The 26,368-nt window shown below is 38.3% G+C and overlaps 4 protein-coding genes across 4 annotated transcripts; all 4 read left to right on the top strand.

Annotated features, from left to right (window-relative positions):
• The first annotated feature begins 144 nt into the window (after window positions 1-144).
• Window positions 145-2,794, top strand: LOC115621660 (acyl-CoA Delta(11) desaturase-like). Its single transcript, XM_030515367.1, has 5 exons — window positions 145-254; window positions 1,350-1,652; window positions 1,720-2,056; window positions 2,120-2,305; window positions 2,367-2,794. Exons 2-5 carry the CDS (start codon window positions 1,361-1,363, stop codon window positions 2,683-2,685), a joined length of 1,134 nt encoding a protein of 377 aa, XP_030371227.1. The 5' UTR covers window positions 145-254; window positions 1,350-1,360; the 3' UTR covers window positions 2,686-2,794.
• A 5,484-nt stretch (window positions 2,795-8,278) lies between these two features.
• On the top strand, window positions 8,279-14,920 carry LOC115621054 (acyl-CoA Delta(11) desaturase-like). The gene is made up of 5 exons (XM_030514574.1): window positions 8,279-8,433; window positions 12,006-12,322; window positions 13,581-13,917; window positions 13,974-14,159; window positions 14,226-14,920. The coding sequence occupies exons 2-5, from the start codon at window positions 12,013-12,015 to the stop codon at window positions 14,542-14,544; spliced, it is 1,152 nt and encodes a 383-aa protein (XP_030370434.1). The 5' UTR covers window positions 8,279-8,433; window positions 12,006-12,012; the 3' UTR covers window positions 14,545-14,920.
• A 307-nt stretch (window positions 14,921-15,227) lies between these two features.
• On the top strand, window positions 15,228-16,307 carry LOC115621055. The gene is made up of 2 exons (XM_030514576.1): window positions 15,228-15,726; window positions 15,799-16,307. The coding sequence occupies exons 1-2, from the start codon at window positions 15,403-15,405 to the stop codon at window positions 16,168-16,170; spliced, it is 696 nt and encodes a 231-aa protein (XP_030370436.1). The 5' UTR covers window positions 15,228-15,402; the 3' UTR covers window positions 16,171-16,307.
• Window positions 16,308-16,400: 93 nt separating this feature from the next.
• Window positions 16,401-25,701, top strand: LOC115620702 (UNC93-like protein MFSD11). The gene is made up of 4 exons (XM_030514075.1): window positions 16,401-16,821; window positions 23,743-23,912; window positions 23,986-24,443; window positions 24,667-25,701. The coding sequence occupies exons 1-4, from the start codon at window positions 16,735-16,737 to the stop codon at window positions 25,266-25,268; spliced, it is 1,317 nt and encodes a 438-aa protein (XP_030369935.1). The 5' UTR covers window positions 16,401-16,734; the 3' UTR covers window positions 25,269-25,701.
• Window positions 25,702-26,368: the final 667 nt, after the last annotated feature.

Here is a 26,368-nt window from a genome sequence, read left to right on the forward strand (position 1 = left end):
TTAGGTTATTTGAAAAGCCGGCACTAATCAGGTTGCTCATACATGCTTGTATATCTACTGATTTGTAGTATAGCTAATCAGCAGCTATGCATATGTATGTATGTACATAAATATGTTAAATTGGCGATAAGGGCAAATGAATTTGGTATAAATAGCACGTGCCATTGGGAATATTGGAACACAACTTGTTTTTTAGTCGGAGAAGTCTGAAGCAAGACGGGACAGAGGAAATAACGCATCGAATTAATCGAAAAGTAAGTGAATGAATAAACAGTGAATATTGTAAAGAGAAAAGTGACCCAGAAGTTACGGCCTTCAATGTCAAAAAGAGCGCCAAAGCTAGTGGGAGAGTGAAAAAGAAAATGGCAGCAAGAACAGGAGGCCATAAAAGCTCTGCAGTGGCTGTATCTGAAACGCAGTTACATGGCAGCGCTCGCTTAGGGCGGCCGTTAGTTAGAGAGAAATTGTGAAGAAAAAGCGCATTAAAGTTTTAGTGTTGCAAGTTTAATCAATTGCAAAGTGCAACTGCTACTTGTAAGTGAAAATCAAAAAGGGAATACAAAATCTTTAAATTCGCAAAAAACACGTTAACAAAATGTTGCCTTCTGCAAATTTGTTCATTCGCGTGGCAGTTTTCTAAACTTCAAAATGAAAATATATGGCATACATTTTGCTGACATGATTAAATAACCACACAGAAATTGCGCACATATTGTATGTACATACATATATATAAATAAAAATACCCATGTACATACGAGTATACATACCTATGTACATACCTATGTGTGTGTGAGCGTGTAGTTTTTGCATGTATTTATGAATTCGGTTGGTCACATGGTTCATCGCCTCCGCAGACAAAATTGATGTTGCGTCCACTGCTACTGATCTTTGCAGCGGATCGCGCGGGCGCACAGAGAGGGAAAAAGAAGAAAAAAAGAGAAGACACGTCAACAACAATGGGCAGGTTTTTAGACATTTGAAGACCACGATACCGTCGACTACCGGTACAGGGATGCTACACAATATTTCAATACTTCAATGTGATTTCGATTACATACTTCATTGAAAATTGTATTTAATTACATGTACGTGGTGTATTTACAATTTGGCTCATGAATACAAATAACATTATTATCACTTAAGCTTAAAAAGCTTTAACGCCCAAGGCAGACAGACAGTCAGGCACCCTGTATTAAGAACTTTGCATTTACTGTATTCATATGTACATATGTATTCATATGTATGTATAGTAGAAATATATGCACATACATATGTATGAGAAAAGCTAATATTTGCACTGAGACTACGCTTAATATGAATTTATGTAAATATTGTTCCATTTATAGTCTGCTTTATAATGCCACCCAACGCCGTTACCGTGCCCAGCACACTCGACGCGCTCTCTACTGAGGCAGATCTGGTGCCACAGCTTGTGAAGGGATCCAAACAAACGGGAGTACTCTTTGAGGGCGATGCGGACACTACTGATGGCGCCTTGGCCACTGATATCCGACAGTTTAAGAAGGCAGAGAAACGCAAACTGAAGCTGGTCTGGCGTAACATTATACTTTTTGGCTATCTGCATTTAGCCGCACTCTATGGTGGTTATCTGTTCTTTGCCCAGGCCAAGTGGGCCACTGTTTTCTTCTGTGAGTATGCAAATTTGGATAAGTCATTGGTCTATACTAAGTAACATATTTATATCCTTTTTTGTAGCTATCCTACTCTACTCGGTGGGCGTTCTAGGCATCACTGCTGGTGCTCATCGTCTCTGGGCGCATCGCTCCTATAAGGCCAAATGGCCGCTGCGTTTAATCTTGATCGTTTTCAATACGATCGCTTTCCAAGATGCCGCCTTCCATTGGGCCCGTGATCACCGCGTACACCACAAGTTCTCTGAGACCGATGCCGATCCCCATAATGCTACTCGAGGCTTCTTCTTTTCGCATATTGGCTGGCTATTGTGCAAGAAGCATCCCGATGTCGTGGCCAAGGGAAAAAGCTTGGACTTGTCCGATTTGCGTGCCGATCCCATTGTCATGTTCCAGCGCAAGTAAGCTATAATTGACTTTATCTCTACAACTAATTTATTCATTATTCTGCATTATCCCTACAGCCACTACATGGTTCTGATGCCTCTGGCCTGCTTCATTATGCCAACTTTTATTCCCATGTATTATTGGGGCGAGACTTTTGTTAATGCCTGGTTCGTGGCCACCATGTTCCGTTGGTGTTTCCTGTTGAACGTTACCTGGTGTGTGAACAGCGCCGCGCATAAATTCGGTGGCCGTCCCTACGACAAGTAAGTTATACAATTGGCTCAATTAATGTACATCCTCTCAACGCTACTATATATTTTGCAGAACCATTAATCCATCGCAGTGCCCTGCCGTATCTGCCTTTGCATTTGGCGAAGGTTGGCATAACTATCACCACGTCTTCCCGTGGGACTACAAGACCGCCGAATGGGGAAATTACTCCATGAATTTGACCACAGCTTTTATTGATTTCTTTGCCAAGATCGGATGGGCCTACGACCTTAAATCGGTAGCACCCGAAACTGTTGAACGCCGCGTGCGTCGTACTGGTGATGGAACTCACGAGCTGTGGGGCTGGGGCGACAAGGATCTCAGCGCGGAAGATGTTAAAGATGTGCTCTTTGTCAACAAGAAGGCCGAGTAACTCCGAGGCGCCAGCATTAAACAAGACACATATGCACATCAAACTTGTAATATTTATTAACCTATCATAAAATAGTTCTATTGTAAAATATAAGTCTCCATTTATTGAATTGTGATAACGTATACATACATACATAAGGCGGTAATCTATTAAACTGCCTAATGGTTTATATTACTATGCAATATATAGTTAACATTGTTATCGCAAATCTTCGTGTGTTTTTATGAAACTTTTTTTCAGATTAATTTCCGTTGGTTTTATTGTTGCTTGCGATCGTGCTGTCTGGGGTTTCTCAAGTGGTGAACTTTGATGATAAGACGTTGCGTTCGGTAATCTAATTATGAAGCATATGTACGTCTATTGGAAATTTTTACGAATTATTCTCCTGCGAGTCTTGAATCGAATCTGCTAATTGCGAATTGATCTTTGCCTCATCACGTGCTGCTTTGAGCGCATCTCGAACCTCATAAACATGTAGCACCACATCAGCGAGTGCTTGTGGATGACAGCCGACCTCGAGCAGTTCCAAACAAAGATCCAGTGCTTCCTCAGAAAGACGCGTGTTGATTAGCGAGGACATACCGTGCAATACCATGCGCAAGCTCGATGATTTTTGAAGGACCAGAAGACTGGTATCTGCCGGATCACTTGACTGCTCGCCATCAGATTGATCAGCATTTAGATGTGCCATTTTTAAATTTGTGTAAAATATACTATGTTACTGATCTCGACAACAAAATCAAGTACACACATATGTAAATACAAATCAAATGTATTTATTTGTATTCATTCATGATTTGGTTAAAAGTCTGCGTTTGTTCCACCACTTAATGGTATGCGCTGTCCCCAATATTGTGAATAGATCTTAGCAAGAATTTGAAATACACTATTTGCGGTATTACAGATTTTGATTGATGGATATAAACTGCTTTAATCCACAAATTCTATCGGTATTTAAGAACTAATACAATTAGAAAAGATTATCTCATAGAGGCCATCCTTTTTTGTTAGTTAAATGTTATAAAAACTATAATTAGAATTAAAAAAAATAAAATAAACTCGTCCTTACTCGGACCTTGGAGAATCTGGATGCCAACTTTGGTTATTCTAGCTTTTATAGTTTCTGAGATCCTCGCGTTCATCCAGACGGACGGACAGACGGACGGACATGTCTAGATCGATTTCTCTCGTCATGCTGATCAAGAATATATGTATATACTTTATGGGGTCGGAGATGCTTCCTTCTGTATGTTACATACTTTGCACAAACCTAATATACACTTTTTACCCTACGGGTACAGGGTATAAAAACCAATACACTGCTTCACAATTTTAAATAAATACTAAAAGCGTTGATTGCAAGACCTCTTAGACTCGACGACTTTTATTTAGGTCCTAAAACACATGCAAACGGTGGTTGCCGTGTATTGCCGTCATAAACAAGCCACCCAGAATAGACATTTTATTCCAGAAGTAAAATCGTTTTAAGCTTCGTTCCGCATACTTTTCGAAGGGAACCTGCCACCAGGCGTATGCTTGAAAAGCATTTATGGCTATCAACGTGATAAGCAAAAAAGCCGACATACGCAAACGATAGCCAATCAATATGAATGCAATGAGGAATTTAACCACATATTTGTGAAGGGTGCGCCAGTACCAATAATCCAAATGCTTGTACGTTAAGTAGGCCATGAATAGAAATGCCATGCAGCTCTGCCTTCGCGGCTTGATCATGGCCAGTAGCACGCCGCTGACCAGCGCACAGGTGTCCACATATAATTCAAGAGTCCAAAAGGCAGGATTTACTGCCAGCTTCAGATGAGCCACCAAGGAAAGTAAACCGGCTGCAATGTGACGATGACGATCGCCAACCATCCAAAAACTCCCAATAATTTCCAAAAATATTATAGTCCATACGTAAAAGCCTGCGATTTTGTGACCACACTGCCAGGTAAAACTGACAATGTTTCGCTCCATCAGCCAATTGCTTTTATCGCTCAGATACATGACATCCGCAAGAAAACTTGCAATTATGCAAAAACGCGCCACAACTGATAAAATCTGTTTGAAAAGGCGCCGCACTTGATTTTCTATTACAGTCGTGTCCATGTTACCAGACCAAGCTAACTATGGGCATTCATCAACACTGCTTTCGCCTCTTTTTCTCGCTCTTTCTCTAACACTCCAGCCGCGCGACTCTTTTAACAAGTGATTGCCGCTAAAAAGAGAGACAACTGATTGCGAATTTCATAAAATATCAACATGTTTTTTAAACAATAGAGACGAACTGAAGCAAAGGAAAACTTTCATTGATTGTGCGAAACGTACGAGTTGCTGTTTGGAAAACTTTAACAACAATTTCCGTTGAGTGGCGTAGAGATGATCGCCTACTTGGTAATGAAGCTGCACAATATATTCGAGAATATTTATCATAAATATTATATTTTATATTAGATACTATATTATATTTGTAGAATAAAAAACAACCTATCGTCGACTGGCCGAATTTACCAAATTTTGACTTCTTGCGTATTATTGTATTAATATTGTTGTTGCCGGCTAAGCGACTGCGTCTTAGATTATGCGGGCCTTTGCTGATTAGAACATGCCATAATAATATACATGTAGTATGTACATAGGTATGTATATGTATTTGCAATACTATATAGAATTGGAATGTACGTATTTAAATTCCCATAATAGTTAATTGCACCGAATGTTTTTGTTTGTGCTTGGCATTGACGCGTGTGTCGCTAATGACGTCATGCGATGACGCAAAGTCCTTTTCATACAGTTGCAAAGGGTATTTTGCGTCTGGGAAGATATAAGTACCGCCGGATGCAAGCAGATCATTCGTTAATATCGGCCGGATCGGATGACTACGATTTTGCAATGCCTTAGTTGTTTTGAATGCACTTTGTTATTTTACAAAATGTACACAAGTCAGAGAGCTGCCACAGAAACGATATACATACATACATATTTATATGTTGTTTAGAATGGAGAAATATGTATATTGGGTATAAGGTATATAAGTTCCGGCTAACCATTCCGAGGCTAATGTATAAATGCATGTTCTTGTTTTCCATAAGCTTGGTCTCAGGTTCAGTGATTGGATCACCCCAGTTTACCCTTCAAGAGATCACGTTGCTCTGATCACATGCTGCCCTATCGCAGGGGATCTCTACGATGGTGTAATTGTGAAAAATCGTGATTACTAATACATAATTTCCACTGCGAAACAAACTTTTACTGATTTCAATTTAATTCAATCCCTACGTGCTGCTGGACACATCATGTGAAGTCTTATCAGTTGAGATTTTACTGATGATTTGACTTCATTTGCTGTATTACTTAGTAATTAACGTTAATCGTATAGAGCTTATAATATGTGTTTTGTAAAATTTTCCAAAATGCGCAATTCTCTTAATCGAACAAGCGAATTGAAGGGTTACTGCGGGCGCTCAGTCCTTCCTCGCAAAATAAAGACACTTAAAAATGTACTTCTAGAAAATACAACAAATACTCATAAATGTTTACAATAGGATTGATTCTGTGCGTCGAAGCTTATATAACCTTGAAGTATAGTCCTCTACTTTTAAACAAATACCCTAGCCCTCGCATAACGCGGGGGTTACGATCCTTGAAAACGTCGTGTTAAGCAAAATCGCGTTAAACGAGCCATGTATTTCCATTCAAAATGAGGGGTTATGTTCCTAGACTTCGAAAAATGCATACAACAATTTATTAGTGTTTAATTTTATTTTATTTAGTTTCAAAAACATAAAAAGGTTTATACAAATGGCAAACGTTTTCAAAAGTAAAAAGGCAGCTTTAGTAATTAACATTTTTTATATGGTGGCTCCCCTTTGTGCACGCCTGAAGACATAAAGTTTTGCTCACCTTAGCAACTATTTATGTATGGACATAAGAGTATGCACTCATTCTTACTCTGATGGTATAGAAAGTGGCACTTCCCTTCTTCTACACACATCTCATGTGTGGTGATACATACTATACCCAATGATACTCATTCAATAATCGACAAAATCAAAAAATCGATTTTGTCAATCGCGTTAGAACGAGGTATTTCACCGCGTTAAAAGAGAAAAGGTAGCAAATTTGCAATCGCGTTAGACCGAGTTAGCATTAAGAGTTAGCGTTAAGCGAGGGCTAGGTGTATAATCTAAAACAAACAAATATTTTGTTCACCCTCAAATAAGAAAGATGTTCGTTCAAAATTGTTTTTCTGATCGTTGCTATAACTGCTATGTGATTTATTCTCAGATTTTGTTCAAACTGGAGTATATTTTGTATCAATTATAAAACCATGACCATATCTTATTCCTATTCCCAGACAACCAGAGTTGAACACAATCCGAATTCGAAATCATAATTACGCTGAAAATTATATGTTGTCTCGTCTACCTTTAATTCTTCCTTCATTCAAATTGGATATTCTTAAGGGAAATATTTAAATTCTGCATTTACATATTTCGAATCTTTATTTAACTAGGAATACAAGTGTTTTTTGTCCAAACTCCTCTTGTAAAATGACTGGCTCCTCCACTGTTTTTATAACACGGTTTTATTGGGAAATTAGAGTCCATATGCACCTGCAGCTGTGTATGGGTATATTATTTACAATTAGTATCAGCCCATACAGAACATACATATTTATGTACATATTCATGGACGTATTTCCGTCTTACAACTTATACCCTTATACCCATCGTAACCTTGTTTAACAGCTTTGTTTCAATAGAAATCTTTTTCAATGAAACAAATATCAGTACCATACGTAAAACCTTTTCGTTTTCCATATCTCTGTAGAATTTGCATAAGTACGACTATCAAAAGTTTACACTATGCAAATTAATATTTGTGATTTAATTTGCCAGACAACTGTTGATGTTGTTTGGTCGGTTTGTTGTTGGCCATTGTTAGGCGGTGGCCAACTGGTTTGTCCACCTGTGCAAAGTACAAATTTTAAGACTGATATTATTTTCGGCCACCCCGAACCCATATCAGAAACTAACTGCATGCCAACTGTAGAGCAGCAGATTAGATGGGTGGGTGTGGGTCAGTTAGAATACTTCTAGAATTGCATACGTCGGTGGTCGAAATTGAGCTATCAAGGGCCTAATTTGTTTACATGACCGGCCACTTAAATTAGCTCGTTTGCCAATGGAACCAGACTTATAAACAAATAAACAGATGATTTACTCCTATTATCATTATAAACAATACCCCATATCCCCCTAGTTTGTCACACAAAACCTTCAAATAGAAGAAGAAGACGACAAAATAACAGAACTGCAGTTCATGGCTTACGTGCGCGCGCGCTCCAAACAACAAACATATGATCGGCAACAACAAATAGATCCTAATACATAGATCTTTTTATAAGAAATGCCAGGTATTGTGTGTATACATACATATTTGAACTTTTATTCCTCTGTATAGGTAATTTGCAAAGATGGCAATACATTTTGCGCGTCGGCTTCGTAGATGCTCTCCATAAAAGTTTTCATTCTTGACGCTGCCGCAAAGCTGCTCTCAGTTCAAGTTGAATTCGTGTGGCGTGCGGACGTGTTCGTGGCGTAACGCCTACATTACTAACACATAAAATAAACAACAAACGAAATAAATCAGCGTGAACAAAAACTTTTCCAGCTGGTAGAAAAAATTTAAGAGTGGAAAAGCGTTAAATAAATAGCTCATTGTGTGATTTTGTCCAACAAACAGGTTAGTTGCACATGGGTATTATATGTGTAGAGTTGTATAATTGTGAACTGAATATATAGAACATATATTTAAGAGTAATAGTTAAATGTACATATTTTGTGAAAAAATTTGCAACAACCACGCATAACTGGCACTTTTTTTTCATAATTTCTGCAATTTCTTTTTCGCCATTATCTTCAATTTCTGCTTTATCTTGTTTCTATTCTATCATTTGCTTTGCCAAGCTTCGCAGCATCTCTCAGCATACTCATAGCCGTCGTGCTCTTTGTTGTGTTTGTGGGTCCTCCACCTCTATCAAGACATGCATATGTATGTATGTATGCATGTATGTACTTAATTACCTCAGTTTTGACTCTTGCGACCACGACGATCACGGCAACTCTTATGAATTCAACGTTTCGAGCGCCACTTTTTAATTGGCCAAGGTTTTAGTTTAACGGTCAAAGTGGCTATAGAAGGTTAGACACAGCTTAGTAACATATGTATGTACATACAAACATACAATCATACATAAGTACGTATCTAGGGGCATATTGAAAATGCCACAAATCTTTTTATTATTTACAAAAGGTTTTTATTGCGTGAGTGTTCTGAAATTCCTATGAAGTCTTTAAGTTGGTTTTTAGTTAAGTTTCGTACAAGGGGATTTTATTAAAGTAATTGGTAATTTGACATCTATAAAGAAAGAAGTAGGTAGACGTTCCAGATTTGGCAAGTGCAACCTTAGTGACTTTAAATATCTTATTATTTCCACAATATAAATATGTACATATTAATTGTAGCTGCGTAGTTTTTTAAAATAGATGCCAGTACACATACATACATATGTACATATGTATGTGTGTATTGTACTAAACCGGGAAGCGAATCGCTTTTGTCGTACTTTTTGCGGCCATTGAACGCTTAAATAAGAGGCAAAAGTCCGAATTACAATTTGTAATGCGTTGTAAATACATAAATTAAAGCAGCATTTAATGACTCAGTGAACTTTGTTTGGAAAAGTAGGTACATATGTATGTATGTATGTATATACAAAGTACTATAAGCATCTATATTTACTTTCCCAGAAACAAATTTATGCAACATTTTGCGTGCCAAATTCAATTCAACAGGAACAATTTCCACAAATTAGCCACACAATTTAATCTTATTCACAATTGTGCAAAATCAAGAAAGAAGCGGCACAAATTGCAAGCTGAGACGCATTTATGAAATTGAAAATAATAGATTAGTACAACCCAACACCGCTACACCCTCACCAATAAAAGCATTGGCGTATCATGCTGCTGCAACGTGATGCCGGGCGGCAAGCATTTAACGTGCTTCCACTTTCTCTCTTTTTCTCTCTCTCGGTCTGTTCATTTGACTCTGCTCTAAACCTCTCCAATCTAAAGCTCCTCCGTTCACAGAAGCAGCAATATACCACATTTCAAGTTCAATATCAAGGCATCGCGTCATACAGTTGAATCGTTGCTGAAATTTTGAGCGAATAAAGATTTTATGCTCATTGCGCAGAGAACTTCTTACCGGCTGCCACATTTGTCCAATTTTAAAGAGACTCAACAGCTGTTTTGTTTACATGAGAGAGAGCTTAACTCTCTTCACCATATTTGAAAAAGCTTTCTTGCTACCGATCTGCTGTTCTTATAACTAACTGGATTGTTATTCTTGTTATTTTTCTACCCTTTTTGTTGTCAATTTTGCCATTGCTATTGCCGTCGGCGGCATCGTATGATTTCTATGCTCAATTCTCATTCGTTCAAAAGGTAGCGTGTTCTTGGTTGGGGTACGAATGAGTGCAGCTTACACCGACTTGCGAATTACACTTCGATATTCACAAAGAACCAATACGTACATATGTATGTATGTAAGTTTGTATAATATAAATTATACGTGTACATACGTATGTATGTACATACATATACATATGTATGTATGTATCATGTATTGAATACTTGATTTGTATGACGGCATTTCACCAGATTTATTGTTGGGTCATATCAGCGTCGTGCCATGCGATAACAATTCTAACGTGGCGTTTTTAGTACAGTCAAACCTTTTGTTGACGATTTTGCAAACGTATATTATTATACGTTTGCATAATAATACCATTAATATGTTGGAATGTATGTAACGCTTAATAACCAACTGCAACATATATATGTACATATGTACATAGGCCTATTTTCACAATATAATAGAGACTAAAATCAGATAGTTCTCTAAACTACAATTAATAGTGTATGTGTATTCCTTGTAGAATTTGTATGTATGGACGAGTTTGAACTGTTTCTAAGAAATTGTGTTTGTAATGCTTTCCTGATTAGATTGACTTTTAGACCACGTATTGCTAGTCAAATCAAACCCTGACCTTAACAACTAGGTACCTCTGGTTGGGGCTGGCCTATGTATAAAAAAATGTAAATTGCACAAAAAGCTCTCTCAAATCATCCCCCCTCGAATGAGTGAGAGCAGGAGAGCTCTTGATTAATAATGTTGAGCTTTTTTACGGCTGCTAATGGACAGCTGCTTGAGTCTTGCGCACATTTTCCGCACAGCAGTTTTAAATTAAACCGACATTTGACAGGTTGTCTCCGTGCATAGAGTGCTCGTAATAATAGCGCATAAAAAAGGTATTTCTAATGAATATGTATTTTAAAATTGTGAGAACATCCAATTCAAGTAGATACGATAACAAGTGGGGGAAGATATAACTATGTATTTCAATGACGAAATTCAATTGGAGCACTTCCTAATTTATTATTGCACAGTATATTGGAGTCGCACAAAGTTGTATCATGTGTGTATAACAAAGAACCTATATTTGCTGTGGGCTAGGAATTTTCCACGGCAGGCACTTCAAAGCAAGCAGAATATATTGTCTCCACCCAAAAGTGGTTGCAGTAAAAATGCTTAATTTAATTCGAAACCACGAACTTTTTCTAATGTTTTACTTTGAAACGAATTACATACTAACTAATATATATATAGGGGTGCCACATCCTTGTAGTACTACGTGACATGGGAAGAGCCTCACACCGGCTTTTTAAATATTTACAACGTAGAAAGGCGGCAGCGATGGCAACGATGTGCAGTCAGTAGAAATCCTTCGGCGAGGACATGCACAAATTTATTGATTTTTCTAGCATGTTCGCTGCTTCTGTTGCTAGCTCTTTTTTTCATTAATTGTCTTTTATGGTATAATGTCTTTATCCAATCAAACCCCAGCATAAGGTATTGTCAGTTGGTTCGATTGCAAACCGGCTGGCGGAGGGTTCCCATACAACACTCATAAGCGTGTAATTACTACAAATTGCGTAATTACAAGCAGCTACTAAGTAGCTAGTAATAGTCGCGACCACGACGACACCAAACACAACAACCTTGTTGGTGCGCCCAGCAGCGTGTCCCCCGAAAACGCGAAAAAGCCGAAGCGTGTCAAGTTCAAACATCAATTTGTTTTGTCTAATTACAAGTTGTATGCACTATGTATGTGTTCATACATATGTATATTTGCTGTGCATATTCAAAGTTTTACTAATGGTCTCTTCGTGTGTTTGTTTATTTTGCAGCTGCAATATGCCGCCCAACGCAACCGCCGGTTCGCAGTCCATTTCGGAGTCGCTGATCGCCGCAGCCACTGCAGCGGCCGAATCAGAACAGAATCCTACTAAGCTGCAGGAGGACTCCACCGGAGTGCTCTTTGAATGCGATGCCGAAACTATTGATGGTGGATTGGTCAAGGACATTGTGGGAATGAAGAAGGCTGATAAGCGCAAATTAAAATTGGTTTGGCGCAATATCATTGCCTTCGGCTATTTGCATTTGGCTGCCCTCTATGGAGCCTGGCTGATCTTCACCTCGGCTAAATGGCAGACCATTGCTCTTGGTAAGTAATTGGCATAAAAACCCGACCTGACAACCATACATATGTACGAGTATGTCTGGTGTTGTTTGTGCATCTTCCTGTCGCGTGCCGCGCATTATAATTTCGTAGGTTGAACGGTTATCAGCCTTATAGTTTGTTTGTCTCGTATTTGGCACTGATAACCTTGCCAAGTGTCTATTTTGAATATTCTATTATACTTCATATAGGTACCTCATGATACGTATGTACTATACATATAGAGTATATTAGACTAGAGTCTAGTCACTAGACAATTGCATCAGTCAAGTGAATCGCTTTAAGCAATATGAAATGGTATTTGAACTTTTGTTTTGGGTGGCGGTGATGCTGACATGGCTTTTGAAATGAAATCTTTGTTTATGACATCAGCAATATGGAATCAACATATCAACTAAATATTTCGTTTCTAGAAAACACACACCTTTGAGCAGCTTAGATCGGATACCTTTGTCATAAGTGCCATATATATGTAGTATATAGTATGTCTGTGAGACATAATCATAGTTAACGCAGCTGAAAAATATTTAATATTTACACACACACACGTAATTTATAAAATTTTTACAAAAAAAAAATGGATAACTTTTACGTTCCGAAGAAAGTTAACCGTCATGTTGTAAAAGCTGTGCAATACGTAACCGCATATTACGAGACAGAATTTGCGTCGATCTCCGATATTTTACTTGAGGCCAAATACCAGATGCGTAATCTGAATCCTGTGCGAGACATTGAAGAATCGATAAAGTCGTCGCTGCGAAACTTGACCTTCCTGGGAGTGCTGGCTGTGAATAACGGTGGCTATGGCATTGCTCTTCCAAACACAGCCTTGTTGAGATTAGAACGGAAACGGAAGCTACAAGAGCCCCAGGTACCGCCTGTCCCCAGCAAAAAACCCATTACCAAGGTATCCATGTTTGGAAAATTTCATGTTGCCCATTTAAAACCGAACTGGAAGCCCAAACGCAATATGATTGTACCTCTGAAATCGCGAAGCGAAGAGATTACCTTAGGACCTCCACCACCCAAGCGTCGCTGTATAAGAACGAGCCAATAATACTTTACTTAACTCGATTGATGGGAGATATTTATTAATCCAATCCAAGATTCAAAATTATTCGTAGATTATTATTCTTATTTGTTGCGTTAAGTTAAGCCTTAAGTGTAAGTGTTGAGGCCAGCAAACAAAATTGCAGTTTCTTGACCCTCAAGTAAATTTTGTTTTTGTTTTTTGTCTTTTTAGCTTTTGCTCTTTATGTTGTGTCCGGCTTGGGAATTACCGCTGGGGCTCATCGTCTTTGGGCGCATCGTTCCTACAAAGCCAAATGGCCGCTCCGTGTGCTGTTGGTCATCTTTAACACGATTGCATTCCAGGATGCCGCTTACCATTGGGCTCGCGATCATCGTGTGCATCACAAGTACTCGGAAACCGATGCCGATCCCCATAATGCTACCCGTGGTTTCTTTTTCTCCCACATTGGCTGGCTCTTGTGCAAGAAGCATCCGGAGGTGAAGGCTAAAGGCAAAGGTGTTGATCTATCTGATCTGCGTACCGATCGTGTCCTCATGTTCCAGAAGAAGTGAGTGTGAATACGTTTCGAATTATTTCCTTCACTGACTTTTCTTATTATTGCAGATACTACATGCTGTTGATGCCCATCGCTTGCTTTATCCTCCCCACAGCCATTCCCATGTACTACTGGGGCGAGAGTTTGGTAAATGCCTGGTTTGTGGCCACCATGTTCCGCTGGTGTTTCATTTTGAATGTGACCTGGTTAGTGAACAGCGCAGCGCATAAATTTGGCGGTCGTCCATATGATAGGTGAGTGGGTCGCTTATGAAATGATTTTGTCATAGTTTCTTACCTTACTTTCAATCGATCTTTCAGATTCATCAATCCTTCGGAGAACATTTCTGTTGCTGTGCTCGCGTTCGGTGAGGGCTGGCACAACTATCATCATGTCTTCCCCTGGGACTACAAGACTGCCGAATTCGGCAGATATTCGCTAAATCTGACCACTGGCTTCATTGACTTCTTCGCCAAGATCGGTTGGGCTTATGATCTAAAGAGCGTCTCGCCCGACATTATCAAGAAGCGTGTCAAGCGTACCGGTGATGGCACACACGCCACTTGGGGCTGGGGCGACAAGGATCAATTGAAGGAGGAGATCGAGGGTGCAGTGATCACACACAAGAAGAGCGAATAGATGCATTTTTTGTTGGCAGTGGGGGGCAGCGCGAAATGCCCAAATTAGCAGAATTCGAATCAAAGTAAATTTCCATATTGAATGCCCGCGAAAATTTTCTAAGTAGAAGGCAAACCATTAAAGTTAATTTTAAGAAAAAAGAAAATGTTATTGATAAATGTTGTTTATCGAAACACTACCGTCTGTGTTAAACTAGCTCTGGAAGTTTTGTCGCTCTATTTCGTTTTGGAGACATAATTTTGAATGCTGGCCCATCCACGTGTGGGGCGCCAAGTACAGAGTATAGAAGCGTCCTCACATGGCCGACGGCCATCGAACTATCTTTATATTTACACTCTTATACATATATAAAAAATATATAAAAAGTACGTTGTAATTATGGTACAGATCAATTTACAGCTTCTCAATCAATCAAACAGCAAGAGCAATAAGGACTTTTAGGCACACTTTTTAAAAGGTCTTACTTAAAGCACGAAGAAATTTAGTTCAAACAATTTGTTTAAATGCATTAAAGTACACACATACCTGGAAGGATTCAACGGAAGATTTTATTATTTATAGTAAACCAAAAATAATACAAAAAAGATAATTCATTATATATGTATATTTACTATGTAGTGAACGATCTATGTTACATACCTACATACATACATGTGTGAAATTCATATAAGTGTTAAAATAAAACCGGAGATCATTCCGTATAAGCATAAAGACAGAGTAGTCATTTGAAAGGCATTCGTTTCGGCTGTCACAATACGCACTTTACAGCAGTAACATATAATTATTAAAAAAAAATATACACAAAAAACTGAACAGCTCTAGAATATAAGAAATTTCTGTTTATACACGCTCACCGTAATGGACAAACTCAATGCGCGTAAGAATATCTACAACCATGTTGTGAAGGCTCTGGGAACTCTGCAGTCTACACATGATGGTTTTGTGCCCGCTGGGTGCATCGCACAGCAGGTCAAGTATCAGATGCGTAGACAGAAGCCAATAAGAAATGTCGATAGATGCATTCAAAAGTCATTATGTGATCTAACAGACTGGGGTATTGTTGCGCGCACTGGGCACTCGGATTACGCACTGCGCGAAGCTTTGTGTTTCGACAATCCGGGCGTTAAACCAAAAACCGGAGGAACCGGGCACAATCCGCCTCGCCGCGTTGCACGTCTGATGGTAAGCGATCTGAACTGATCTCAGCTTGTTTTTAGCTTGCAATTAGTCATACCTAATGGTATGATCCTACAGGCCCGTAAGCCCGAAACCTTGGACCCTCAGCGAAAAGCAAGACGCGTATTGAGTGGTGACTCTCTTTCTGGAAATGAGGGGGATAAGGCATTAAAACGCTTTCGTGCAAACAAACGATTTAAGCAAGAAACCAAAAAGCAGCGCAAGGTTTTAATAAGAAATGTAACAAGAAATGCAATTCTTAAACGCAAGTGCACCACATCCATCAACAGCATCACACGTGGACGACAAGGGGTCATGAGGCTGTGTCGACCATGTCGTTCATTGATGTTAAATTTGACTCATGCACTGGAAATGCTAAGAAAGGAAGACGCGGAGAGAAAGATGTCCGCAATGGGATACAAAACAGGGCGTAGAAGTGCAAGTCAATAACTTGAAAAATGATCTACATACATTTATACATACATATGTATATTTAAAATGGTTTTGTGGCGCCAACTACTTCACAGTAAATAAGTATATTTGGTATTTTCTGCGAATAAAATAAAATACCGCGACGATAACGACTAGTATTTTTGATATGTTCTATCGAATGTGATGCCATCACTCTGCTCTGCCCACTGCCGCTTTTATTTATTTGTGAGCTAGCTACGCGCTCGAGTTTCCACTCCACTCTCAGCATTTGTCGCATCAACATTGTGTTTACACGCATTAGCTTGTATCTTACACTGGTTATTATTTGAAAGTGTTTAAGATCATTTTTGGTCTTGTGTTTGTATTCTGGTGCTTGTGTTTCCGACCATTTATTTCTTAACTGAAGTGCTGTTGGCTCCTCCGCCTCCGTTCACGTCTGTGCAGCCATACAAAGTAAAAGATTGAGACGCTATTGTGTCGCAATGCAAAGCCCGATAATTAGTAAAGTCAACAAACCTATTTAATTGTTCCCGTAAATTAGCTGATTGTTCCTGCCGTGTAATAAAAAACCGCCAATTCATAATGGATAAAAAATTCCTCATGGTCCTTATCCTAGGATTCGGATTTATGTTTGTTTTCACAGCATTTCAAACAATATCTAACATAGAGGTATGTACATTAACAAATGTCAATGTGTGTATATGTATGCTAAGTGCGCGTGTGTATTCGTGGGCGTTGTTGACATCCTTTCCCTATAGCTATTTTCGTCCTTGTCCTTGCCAATAGTCGTTGTATTACCCTTGGCATTCAAGGGGGCGAATAGGAAGACGAGGCGCTCTGTCTAATACTCGTACATTTGTTGCTGTATGCTTGTTCTTGCTGCCGCATCAGCTGCTGCTTCAGATGGGTTTCTTATTCAATTAGCAATTGAGTAAATTACACTGATTTGTATGCAATGTGGGCGTTCACAATTTGTGCTCCGTAGTTAATATATATAGTATATATATGTATATAGTGTTAGAAGTATAGCACCAAATTGGAGGCCAACAACAAAGAAAATAATCAACAATTTTAACAGAGCGAGGGGGCAGTTCAGTATACTTATAATACTACTACATTTATAATTTTCCTCAACTTCAAGCATTATTTATAAAAACGATAAACCAGAATTCAAACTATAAGTACTTGCCTTTTGAAGTTTGCGGTTTGTTTAATTTCCAAAGACAGCATCTGATAAAGAAAAGTGATAAAAAACACTGCCTGCACTTCGTCACATTTTTCTCCTTTGTCATATTAATATAACTTGTACAAATTATGTGAATAAGAATTTTGATAAATGTGTTATCGAAAATAATGTGGAAAAAACAACTTCCCAAAGAAATGTGTCTTAAATAATCGCTCAGCGCATTCCTTCTTGCTGTGCCTCACATTACATCTGGCTCTGAAGAGAAACTTCCAACAGAAAAGAAAAAGCAAGCACAATTTTACGACTAGAATTTAAAAAATTTGTCACGGGATAGGATCAGTGGTGCACAATTAAAACTAGGAAAATAATATAAAAACAGAAAACAAACATATAGGTAAAACAAACTAATCAGAAAAAATAAAAACGTAGACATCAAAAATATTTTTGTTAAATACATTTGTTAGGGTTTGTCGAACGCGGGCGTACGCCCGTAACTACAGGGTATTCTGTATGTATATATTTACATATATATGTATGTATATACATGCATGTGTACAAAGTACATGTAACTACATATGTATGTATGTACATATATGTATGTGTTCTTGTTGTTGGTAATCAACTCAGCTGCAGACACATTTGTACATACATACATATGTATGTATGTATATATGTACTCGGCACATTTATTCATTGTATGTATGTATGTACGTGTGGATGCACATATCAACACAATTCATTTTGATTAATGCACATGTAAATTCTCCGCCCTCTTATATTGCGGGTGCCATAAAAGCAGAGAGCATTAACAACTTCCAATTAGAGTTTCATTAAGAGGGCACGGCTACGATGAACTGCATGAAGTTCCTTTACACAAACGTCACTGATAAAATAAATGATAGTGCTATAGAATTCACGTGCTTATCTGCGTTTGTCTATCGCCACAGACCTTTTTATTAAAATGGGCACATAATTGTAATTCGATGCATGTGTAGATCTACTTATGTACATATGTATGTATGTACACATGTACTTATAAATAATACGGTTTAGTCATGCAAAATAATTGGCTGATTCGATTCATTTTAACGGTATCTATAAATGAGAGAGCCTTAAGATCAAGGCCGTTCAAACTGTGCTTACTCTGAAGAATATTAACGCGACACTAAGAGAATAACCGGTATGTGTTATAAATACAGAGAGCAACTTATCACAAAGAGTTTTGATCATTTCTGGTTTTTTGTTTTGCATGCTAAACAGTTTATTTCAAAGCAATATGGGTAATGCGCCGCAAAAAAATGTTTGTGTAGAATACAACTGTATTCAATTGTTGTTGCGATATGGTCGTTGAACCGTTTATGTACACACAAATGTACTTGGTGCGTGCTTGTAAGAATCTGAGTAAAATTTTGAGCTTATAATATGTACATACATACATACATATGTACATATGTAATTTTTATAAAATTTCGTTGGGTGTTAGTGGGATAATGCTCTTCATGTGTAGTCGGGTTGCCTATGGAAGGAAAAGGAAATCAAGACAGATTGATTTGTGTCGTCATGCTGGTTCCGAATAAATGGACATACATACATATTAACTTTGTAAGATCAGAGATGCCTGCACACGCCTAATATGTATAGGGTATATTTTATCCCTTGAGTACAGAGTATACAAACTAGTACAACAAATATGTTACTCTCAGCCCACGTTATTTATGAAGAGTCGATTTATCGAAACTGGAACATTTTTTCATTCAGAAATATTTTATTGCTAAAGCGAGTCATTAACAAACCACGATCAGCTGCCGGAATTGTTATATAAATCAATTCGCTCTCACTTTCAGGCGTTAGCTTCGTTTGTATGGCGCAACTCTGCGCATGCGCAATATGCCCTCAAGTTGGCTGGTTTTTTGTTTATAAAAGGCAACTTAACACTTGCTTTGTTTCAGTTCGGATTTCAAGCCAATGCTTATGAATTTTAAACAGGGCGTGCGCGTTGCAGCTCACCATAGCTTTAAGTTATTAGTTTGAACAATCAACAGGTTGGCTCAAATGGAATGCAATTTTGCACAGAAGACCTTGGCGTAGAACGTAGTGAAGTCATGAACAATAGCATGGATAGCAATACCTCATGGAGGTATTTAGAAGAGAGGAATCTTACAAGTTCGATTGATCCAACTATAAATGTTTTAGTAAAGACGGTTCCACATGGTTGCGCAATCATTTGTGCAAATTTAAAACAAATTGTTCATTACATCAAAAGCTGCCGCAGGGCCAGGGACGAGGCAGACAACACTTTCAATGTCATTGAAATTGCATTTTGGATGCAATGGAGGGCGGGCGACGGGCGAAGAGCGCCGCAGACAGCGGCTCAAGGCCACGTCGGCAATAAAGTCAAGCCAAGTCGACCGACACATGTAAACATTGGATATGGACATATTACTCGTACATAGCCACAGACGGACCTCGCATGCTGCGATTTAGAGGTGAAAATGTTTGGTATACATAAGTGGGAATGTCCTACATATGCGGGGAGTGTAAGGCTTTTCCTAGAATAGTAATAGTACTGATCTGGAATAGTAAGATCGTTTCTTCGGGACCATGGAAAATAAAAGCAGAAGTGTGTTTTTAATGTAAAAAGTTTCTACATATAAATATGTAAAAATTATATAAAGACTAGCACCACAAAGAAGCTGTCATAAAGTTCGGGGCCGGCGAATATACATATGTACATATGTACATAAATTTATCAGTTCCCCAACGCTGCCCAGTCGATAACCTTTAATCTGGATTCGCACTAAATACAGGCATTTATTCAAAATTAAATTTTTGGCTCGTCACGTAATGTAAGGTTTCACTGTTTACCGTTTTGCTGCACAATGGGAGGGCCATGCGGAGGGAGTAACAGAGAGCGAGCGTGAGAGAAAATCAAACGACAAACTCGCGCATGAGCAATGCATGTGCGGGCGTTCGACACATAAACACAACAACCGTTAGACGTAGCCACTGCATATACCCCCATTTTAGCATAACCCAACGCAGTAGCCACGAAAAAGTGGGTGTGAATACCTTTACTGACGAGCCCACGCGACTATAACGTCGACGGCGCCTAGCAATGTTTTTGTTTTTTTTTTTTTTTTTGCAGAAAAAGCGAAACTGGTTTCTGCATTTTCCAGTCTGCAATTTTTGCCTTTATTTTTCGAGAGTAGTCGCACAACTTTGTTTTGCGTAATAAAATTATATATGTATGTACGTACAAATTATATGTATGCATATAAATACATACATATGTACATACATATAGTATATTTTGTTGCAGAGATCCAATCAATAAATTTTGACACATTCTGCCGTTGCATACGAATTCCGCATGTGGTTTTATATTTTATTTCTGAATCAGCATTAACTTTCTTTTCGTATATTCCCCTCTTCCCGTAATTTTTTCACGTCGTATTAACGTATATATGTATGTACTTATACCCCAGTGTACGAACAGTTACTTGACCGAAATACATCTGAAATGCAACACATGGGAAAAACCATCTTTTTACAGGCAATCCACCGCTTATCATTTGAATTTAAATCGCGAATTTAAGTTGGCTTTTTTTTATACTCTGTACATAAAATGTACAAGAGTATATTAGGTTTGCGGGAGCTGAAAATGTAACAGGCAGAAGGAGGCGTGGCAGACCCCACAAAGTATATATATTCTTGATCAGCATGACGAGACGAGTCGATCTAGCCCTGTCTGTCCGTCCGTATGAACACCTGGATCTCAGAGACTATAACAGCTAGAGACACCAAATTTTGCACAACGATGCCTTATGTGTGTACGCTGTTTGTTTTATTTTTTTAATTACCCCCCCCCCCCCACACTTCCCCCTATTGCGTTTTCCCGTTTTTCCATTCGTATTATCGCCTATATCTCGGAGACTATAAAACCTAGGGACACCAAATTTAAGTCCCAGGTGCCTTATGTGAATACGCAGAAAATTTGTATTTTGGAATTTCCCCCCCCCCTCCCCCCTCTCCATCGCAAATCGTAACTTCCGTAATTCTTGGAATTTCGAACTCAAACTTGGCAAATACCTCCATTTAGTTATCATAAGTCCAAATGCCAAGTCATCATGATAGGTCGATTTAATAGGAAGTTATAGCCATATATGTACATAAAACCAAGTAGTGCCTGCAGCTATTGTTGTTGTTACTGCTTTGCTCAGGCACATGAGACATACACAGACACACACAAATACACATGCACGCATAATTATTCTACACATATGTACAGAGTATTTTAAAGTCGGGATACCCGACTTTAGCTTCTCTACTTTTTTTTTGTTGTTAGGTTTAACTAAACCTGTGTCTCTCAGGACCCCACTTACTATACTTACATTCTATAAATATTTATAGAAAAAAAAAATTGAAAAGTTTCAGGTACTTCCAATTATATTTCGTTGAGCAATCTCATTTTATGAAGTGCTTTAAATTTTTATTATTACTGGAACTTATTGGTTTACCGATGAGGTAATTGCACTTTAACTCAAGGGGGTATTATCAGTAATTGAGTTTATAAATTTATGGTTGGTTTAAAACTGAAATCACATTTAGTTCAAACATTGTATGTATACTTTTATTGTATGGGCATAAAATCAGAAAATAGTTTTCATATTCAACTAAGATTTGGGCTAAATTGGTCGCGTGAAACCAAAAACATTGCTTTAATATACATATGTACATATGTCTTAACCCAAAAACAAACTGGATATTTATTACACTCAAGAAAACTACAAAAAATGCTTGTAACAAATATTGTTTCTTGGGTAGGCCTTTTTAAAAAATATTCACCAATTAAGTATTTCAAATGAAATCTGGTGCCATAGGTTTATAAAATAGTGATAGTGATATAAAATCATTTCAATTGGCTGAAGATTTATCTGGTGTTGAGTCCTTCTATAGTCTGTAGTCTGGCTTTAGCGTTTTGCCGCCAATTTTGACCTATATTTCAACGTAGTTACTGATAAAAAGGTTGCAAATCTTTCGAAAACACTATTGGATTTAATTGCAATATCTAAACATTAAACTACTCACAGGTTGTATGATAACTTGGAAATACTAATTATTGTTTGAACTAAACCAGCTCGTTGTATATATTATGCTCTCTATAAAAGCAAACAGGGAGCGAGGGAGAGAAGGAGATAAATGGAGTATGCGTATGTTGGAGACAATTGACATTCCACTTCATCATAACTTTCACTTTCAATATCATTTATTGTCGCCCTCAAACTCATGCCATGCCCACGAGCACAAATACACTCTGATTGAAGTGGCACAGACATAAAGAGATCGCATGCTCATTGAATTCGATTGCTGATAATGTGCAACAGGCTCAAGTGGGTTGCTAAATGGGCACAAGGACCGATCGGACCGGGCCGTATAGTAGAAAACAGTCACGAATGACAAACAGAAATCATGTCAGAGTCAGGTTCTTGATAACAGTATGTATAGGTTTAGCTGCACTAAAATCTCGTTTCGATCGTCCTAAAGTAAGTATTACGTGGAAAATTTTTAGCAGCCAAACATGTTTGTCAAATAGTGGCAATGCGTATTTTTCCATGCATTAACTCAAAAAGCTGAATTATGCAAAAATGCCAAATGATTGCAAGAATTGCAAGCTTGGACTTCGGCGACTGGCATTGCCATTGCACTTGAAATTCTTTAAAACAGCCAGTCGTTCGTGTAAGCCAAAAACAAGTTTTGTGCTCAATTTTTTCAATTCAACAATCCAGCTAATCGATTAAGTACGCAGAACGCTTTCCAAATGTCGCAATTTACTTTTATTATTAGGGGCGTGCTATACTCGTATGTAGATAAGCATTAGTTTACTGCCGCATCCGGACTAGCCCAGGTGATAGCCAGGAAATACGATATTTATTTGTTTACATGTAGTATACTATATAGTATATCGTAATTGACTAGTCAGCCCGTTTGGCATCCACATTCGCATGCAAAATCAAATAATTTGAGCACCTTATAGTCAACCATAGAGTACCCTGTACTGTATAATGCTAATGAATGAATAATTTTAAAATTCAAATCGTGATGAAAATAAAAAAATTTAAATAAATTTACAAACTCAATCTTATAGCTGGATAAGAAAGTAAAGTGACAAGCAGAATCTCTGCTAACTATCCCCAATTTAAGGCTTCAAGTTCTCAATTTATTTTGGATAAGTGTATTGCCTATAACTATGCATATAGACTCCGAATGGCGCTTTCATGTAAATGATTTGTTCTCTGTCTAAGACTTACGAACATTTTAAAAAGAATAAATAAACTAAATTAGTTAGAGTAAAACGCTTAAGAAATGTAAATGCTAATTAATAAACTCAAACTCTTTTTCCACAGAAAACAATTCTGGACAGTATCTCGCAGGAGGATGTCAGCTTTAAGGGCGAGGGCTACACAAGTCTGGCCATCATCTATCTTTTCTTTTCACTCTCTAATTGGTTGGCGCCCTCATTTATCTCATTTACCGGACCGCGCGTGGCAATGGTCGTGGGCGCCCTGACCTATACGTGAGTTAATCGGAAATTGAATATTTGGAATAGCATTTTAATTAGATAATTGCATTTGACGCCCTTTCTGCAGCGCTTTTATGATCACATTTATATTCCCATCGACTTCGCTGTTGTATGTGGGGAGCGCTGTGCTGGGCCTGGGCGCCTCCATTACCTGGACAGGACAGGGCACCTATTTGGCGCGTTGTAGCGAGCCCTCGACGATATCGCGCAACTCGGGCGTGTTCTGGGCTCTGCTTCAGTGCAGCATGTTTATAGGCAATCTGTTCGTCTACTACCAGTTCCAGGATAAGTCACATATTGACAAGGAAACGCGACATTTGGTAATAGGAGTGCTCACCATTATTGCCGTACTGGGCATCGTGTTTTTAGCAGCGTTACGCTTTATGGCCGATAATGCAGAACAGGATAATGAGCTAGAGGAGAAACAGACGGGCTGTGGTCAGGCAGTATATGCTCTAAAGTCGGCCGGAAAGCTATTCTTCACGCGTAAGATGCTGCTTCTCAGCTTGGCATTCTTTTACACAGGTTCGTTGAGTTTGGTAATTAGAATCGGTCTTAAATAGAAAGAGTGTATTATAATGGTTTCTATATGTTTCATGAAGATAGCATATTGAAAACTTTTCCGAAATATTTTTGAAACCTGAATAATGTTTAAAATGGCTTTTCTAAATTCTTCTTCTAATTGAGACTGAAATTACCCAATAGGTTGTAGTTTTAAAAATTTATTTTATTTTTGATTTCTACACAGGTCTTGAGCTATCATTCTTCAGCGGCGTGTTCGGATCCTCGATTGGCTTTACCACACGCATAGCCGACACACCTAAGGAGATTGTCGGCCTTGTGGGTATTTGCATTGGAGCCGGCGAGGTTTTCGGTGGCGGTTTGTTTGGAATATTGGCCTCGAAGACAACTAGATATGGACGCGATCCCATTGTCATCGTTGGCTATCTGTTGCACATGACTGCATTCTTCCTGACGTTCATCAACTTGCCAAACAGCGCACCATTTAAGGATACCACCGATATATCTTATCTTGACCCGCCCAGTGCTGGCATTGCACTGGCCTGTGCCTTCTTCCTGGGCCTGGGCGATGCCTGCTTCAATACGCAAATCTACTCGATGCTGGGGGGAGAGTATGTGAATAATGCTGTGGGCGCTTTTGCTCTCTTCAAATTCACACAGTCTGTGGCGGCGGCCATTAGTTTCTTCTATTCTGCACATATTGGACTGTACGTGCAGTTGGGCATACTCGTGGTCACAGGGACGATCGGCACGATTGCCTTTGTCCTTGTCGAGTGGAGCTTTAAGCGACAGCATCGTGAGCAGGAGGCGATACAGACACCGAAGTAAAAGTGTTGTCAACGAATAGCAAAAGAATTTAGCCAGTAAGCGATTTGTTGTCCGCCCTAGGGTTAAATAGCTGAACATACAATATTTTGTTAGTCTAGCACGTATCTGTGTCTAGTTGTTTGTGGAATTCTACATAAGTGCAAGCGCCGTCGTCTTCCTAGACAATAATTATAATTGTTGTTACTGTAATGTCTTGTTTTTTGGGGCGCATATTCCAATATTGAACTTCCAAAACGTAAGTATAGTTATATATGTATGCTTTTATAAATGTATATTGTGTATGTTTACATGTACGTTTATTTTTAATGTTATATATTAAGCAATAATGTGCAATTGTAAAGTTTTTGGTAAAATATTGTAATTTGTTTATTTATTAAATAAGGTAGTAGCCTGTATGGCATGCCAAGCTTAAATATATTATATACAACTTTCATGCTGATGTTATTTATTTCAAGAAAGTCACAAAATTGATTTGAAAAATCATCCGCCAACTGCTTCGCATTCTTTACGCGATGCTTGTGTTTACTAAATGCAAATACATCATCTTGGTCAGCATGATAATTTGTAACTATGTATGTGTCTGTCGCTATTGTTACCGAGAACTTTCAAACAAACAAAGAAGATGAGGAGAAGTATTTTGGTTTAAAAATTAAGATCTAAATTAGAAAAGGCAACTCTTTTAAAGATGTTTGAAAGCGATTAGGAGTCAATAAAAACATATAAACATGACTGTGTGAAGGTCTGTCCAAACGTATGAAGTACAAGAATTTTTGAAACGTTATTTGAAAATTCACTTCGAAATCGGTGAAGCCTACCATAGGAGATTAGTGCAACAGTTTATTTGCAAATTTTGCATTGTGCAATAATTGAGTTTAAGCGATACGTTGCAGATATGCATCACATACATACGGAGGGATAAGTTTATTTATTATATGATATATCTCTTCCGACCCTCTAAAGTTTCTAAAGAGTTCATTTCCCAAATGGCCCAGTCATCATAGACAAAACACGAGTGAACGCTACAGTCGAGCAAGCCCGACAGTGAAATTAAAAAAATAAAATAAAATCGTCCTTTCTCAGACCTAGGAGAATCTGGATAC

This window comes from Scaptodrosophila lebanonensis, unplaced genomic scaffold (genome assembly GCF_003285725.1).
Source record: "Scaptodrosophila lebanonensis strain 11010-0011.00,11010-0021.00 unplaced genomic scaffold, SlebRS2 tig00000024-arrow-pilon, whole genome shotgun sequence".
Taxonomy (NCBI): domain Eukaryota; kingdom Metazoa; phylum Arthropoda; class Insecta; order Diptera; family Drosophilidae; genus Scaptodrosophila; species Scaptodrosophila lebanonensis.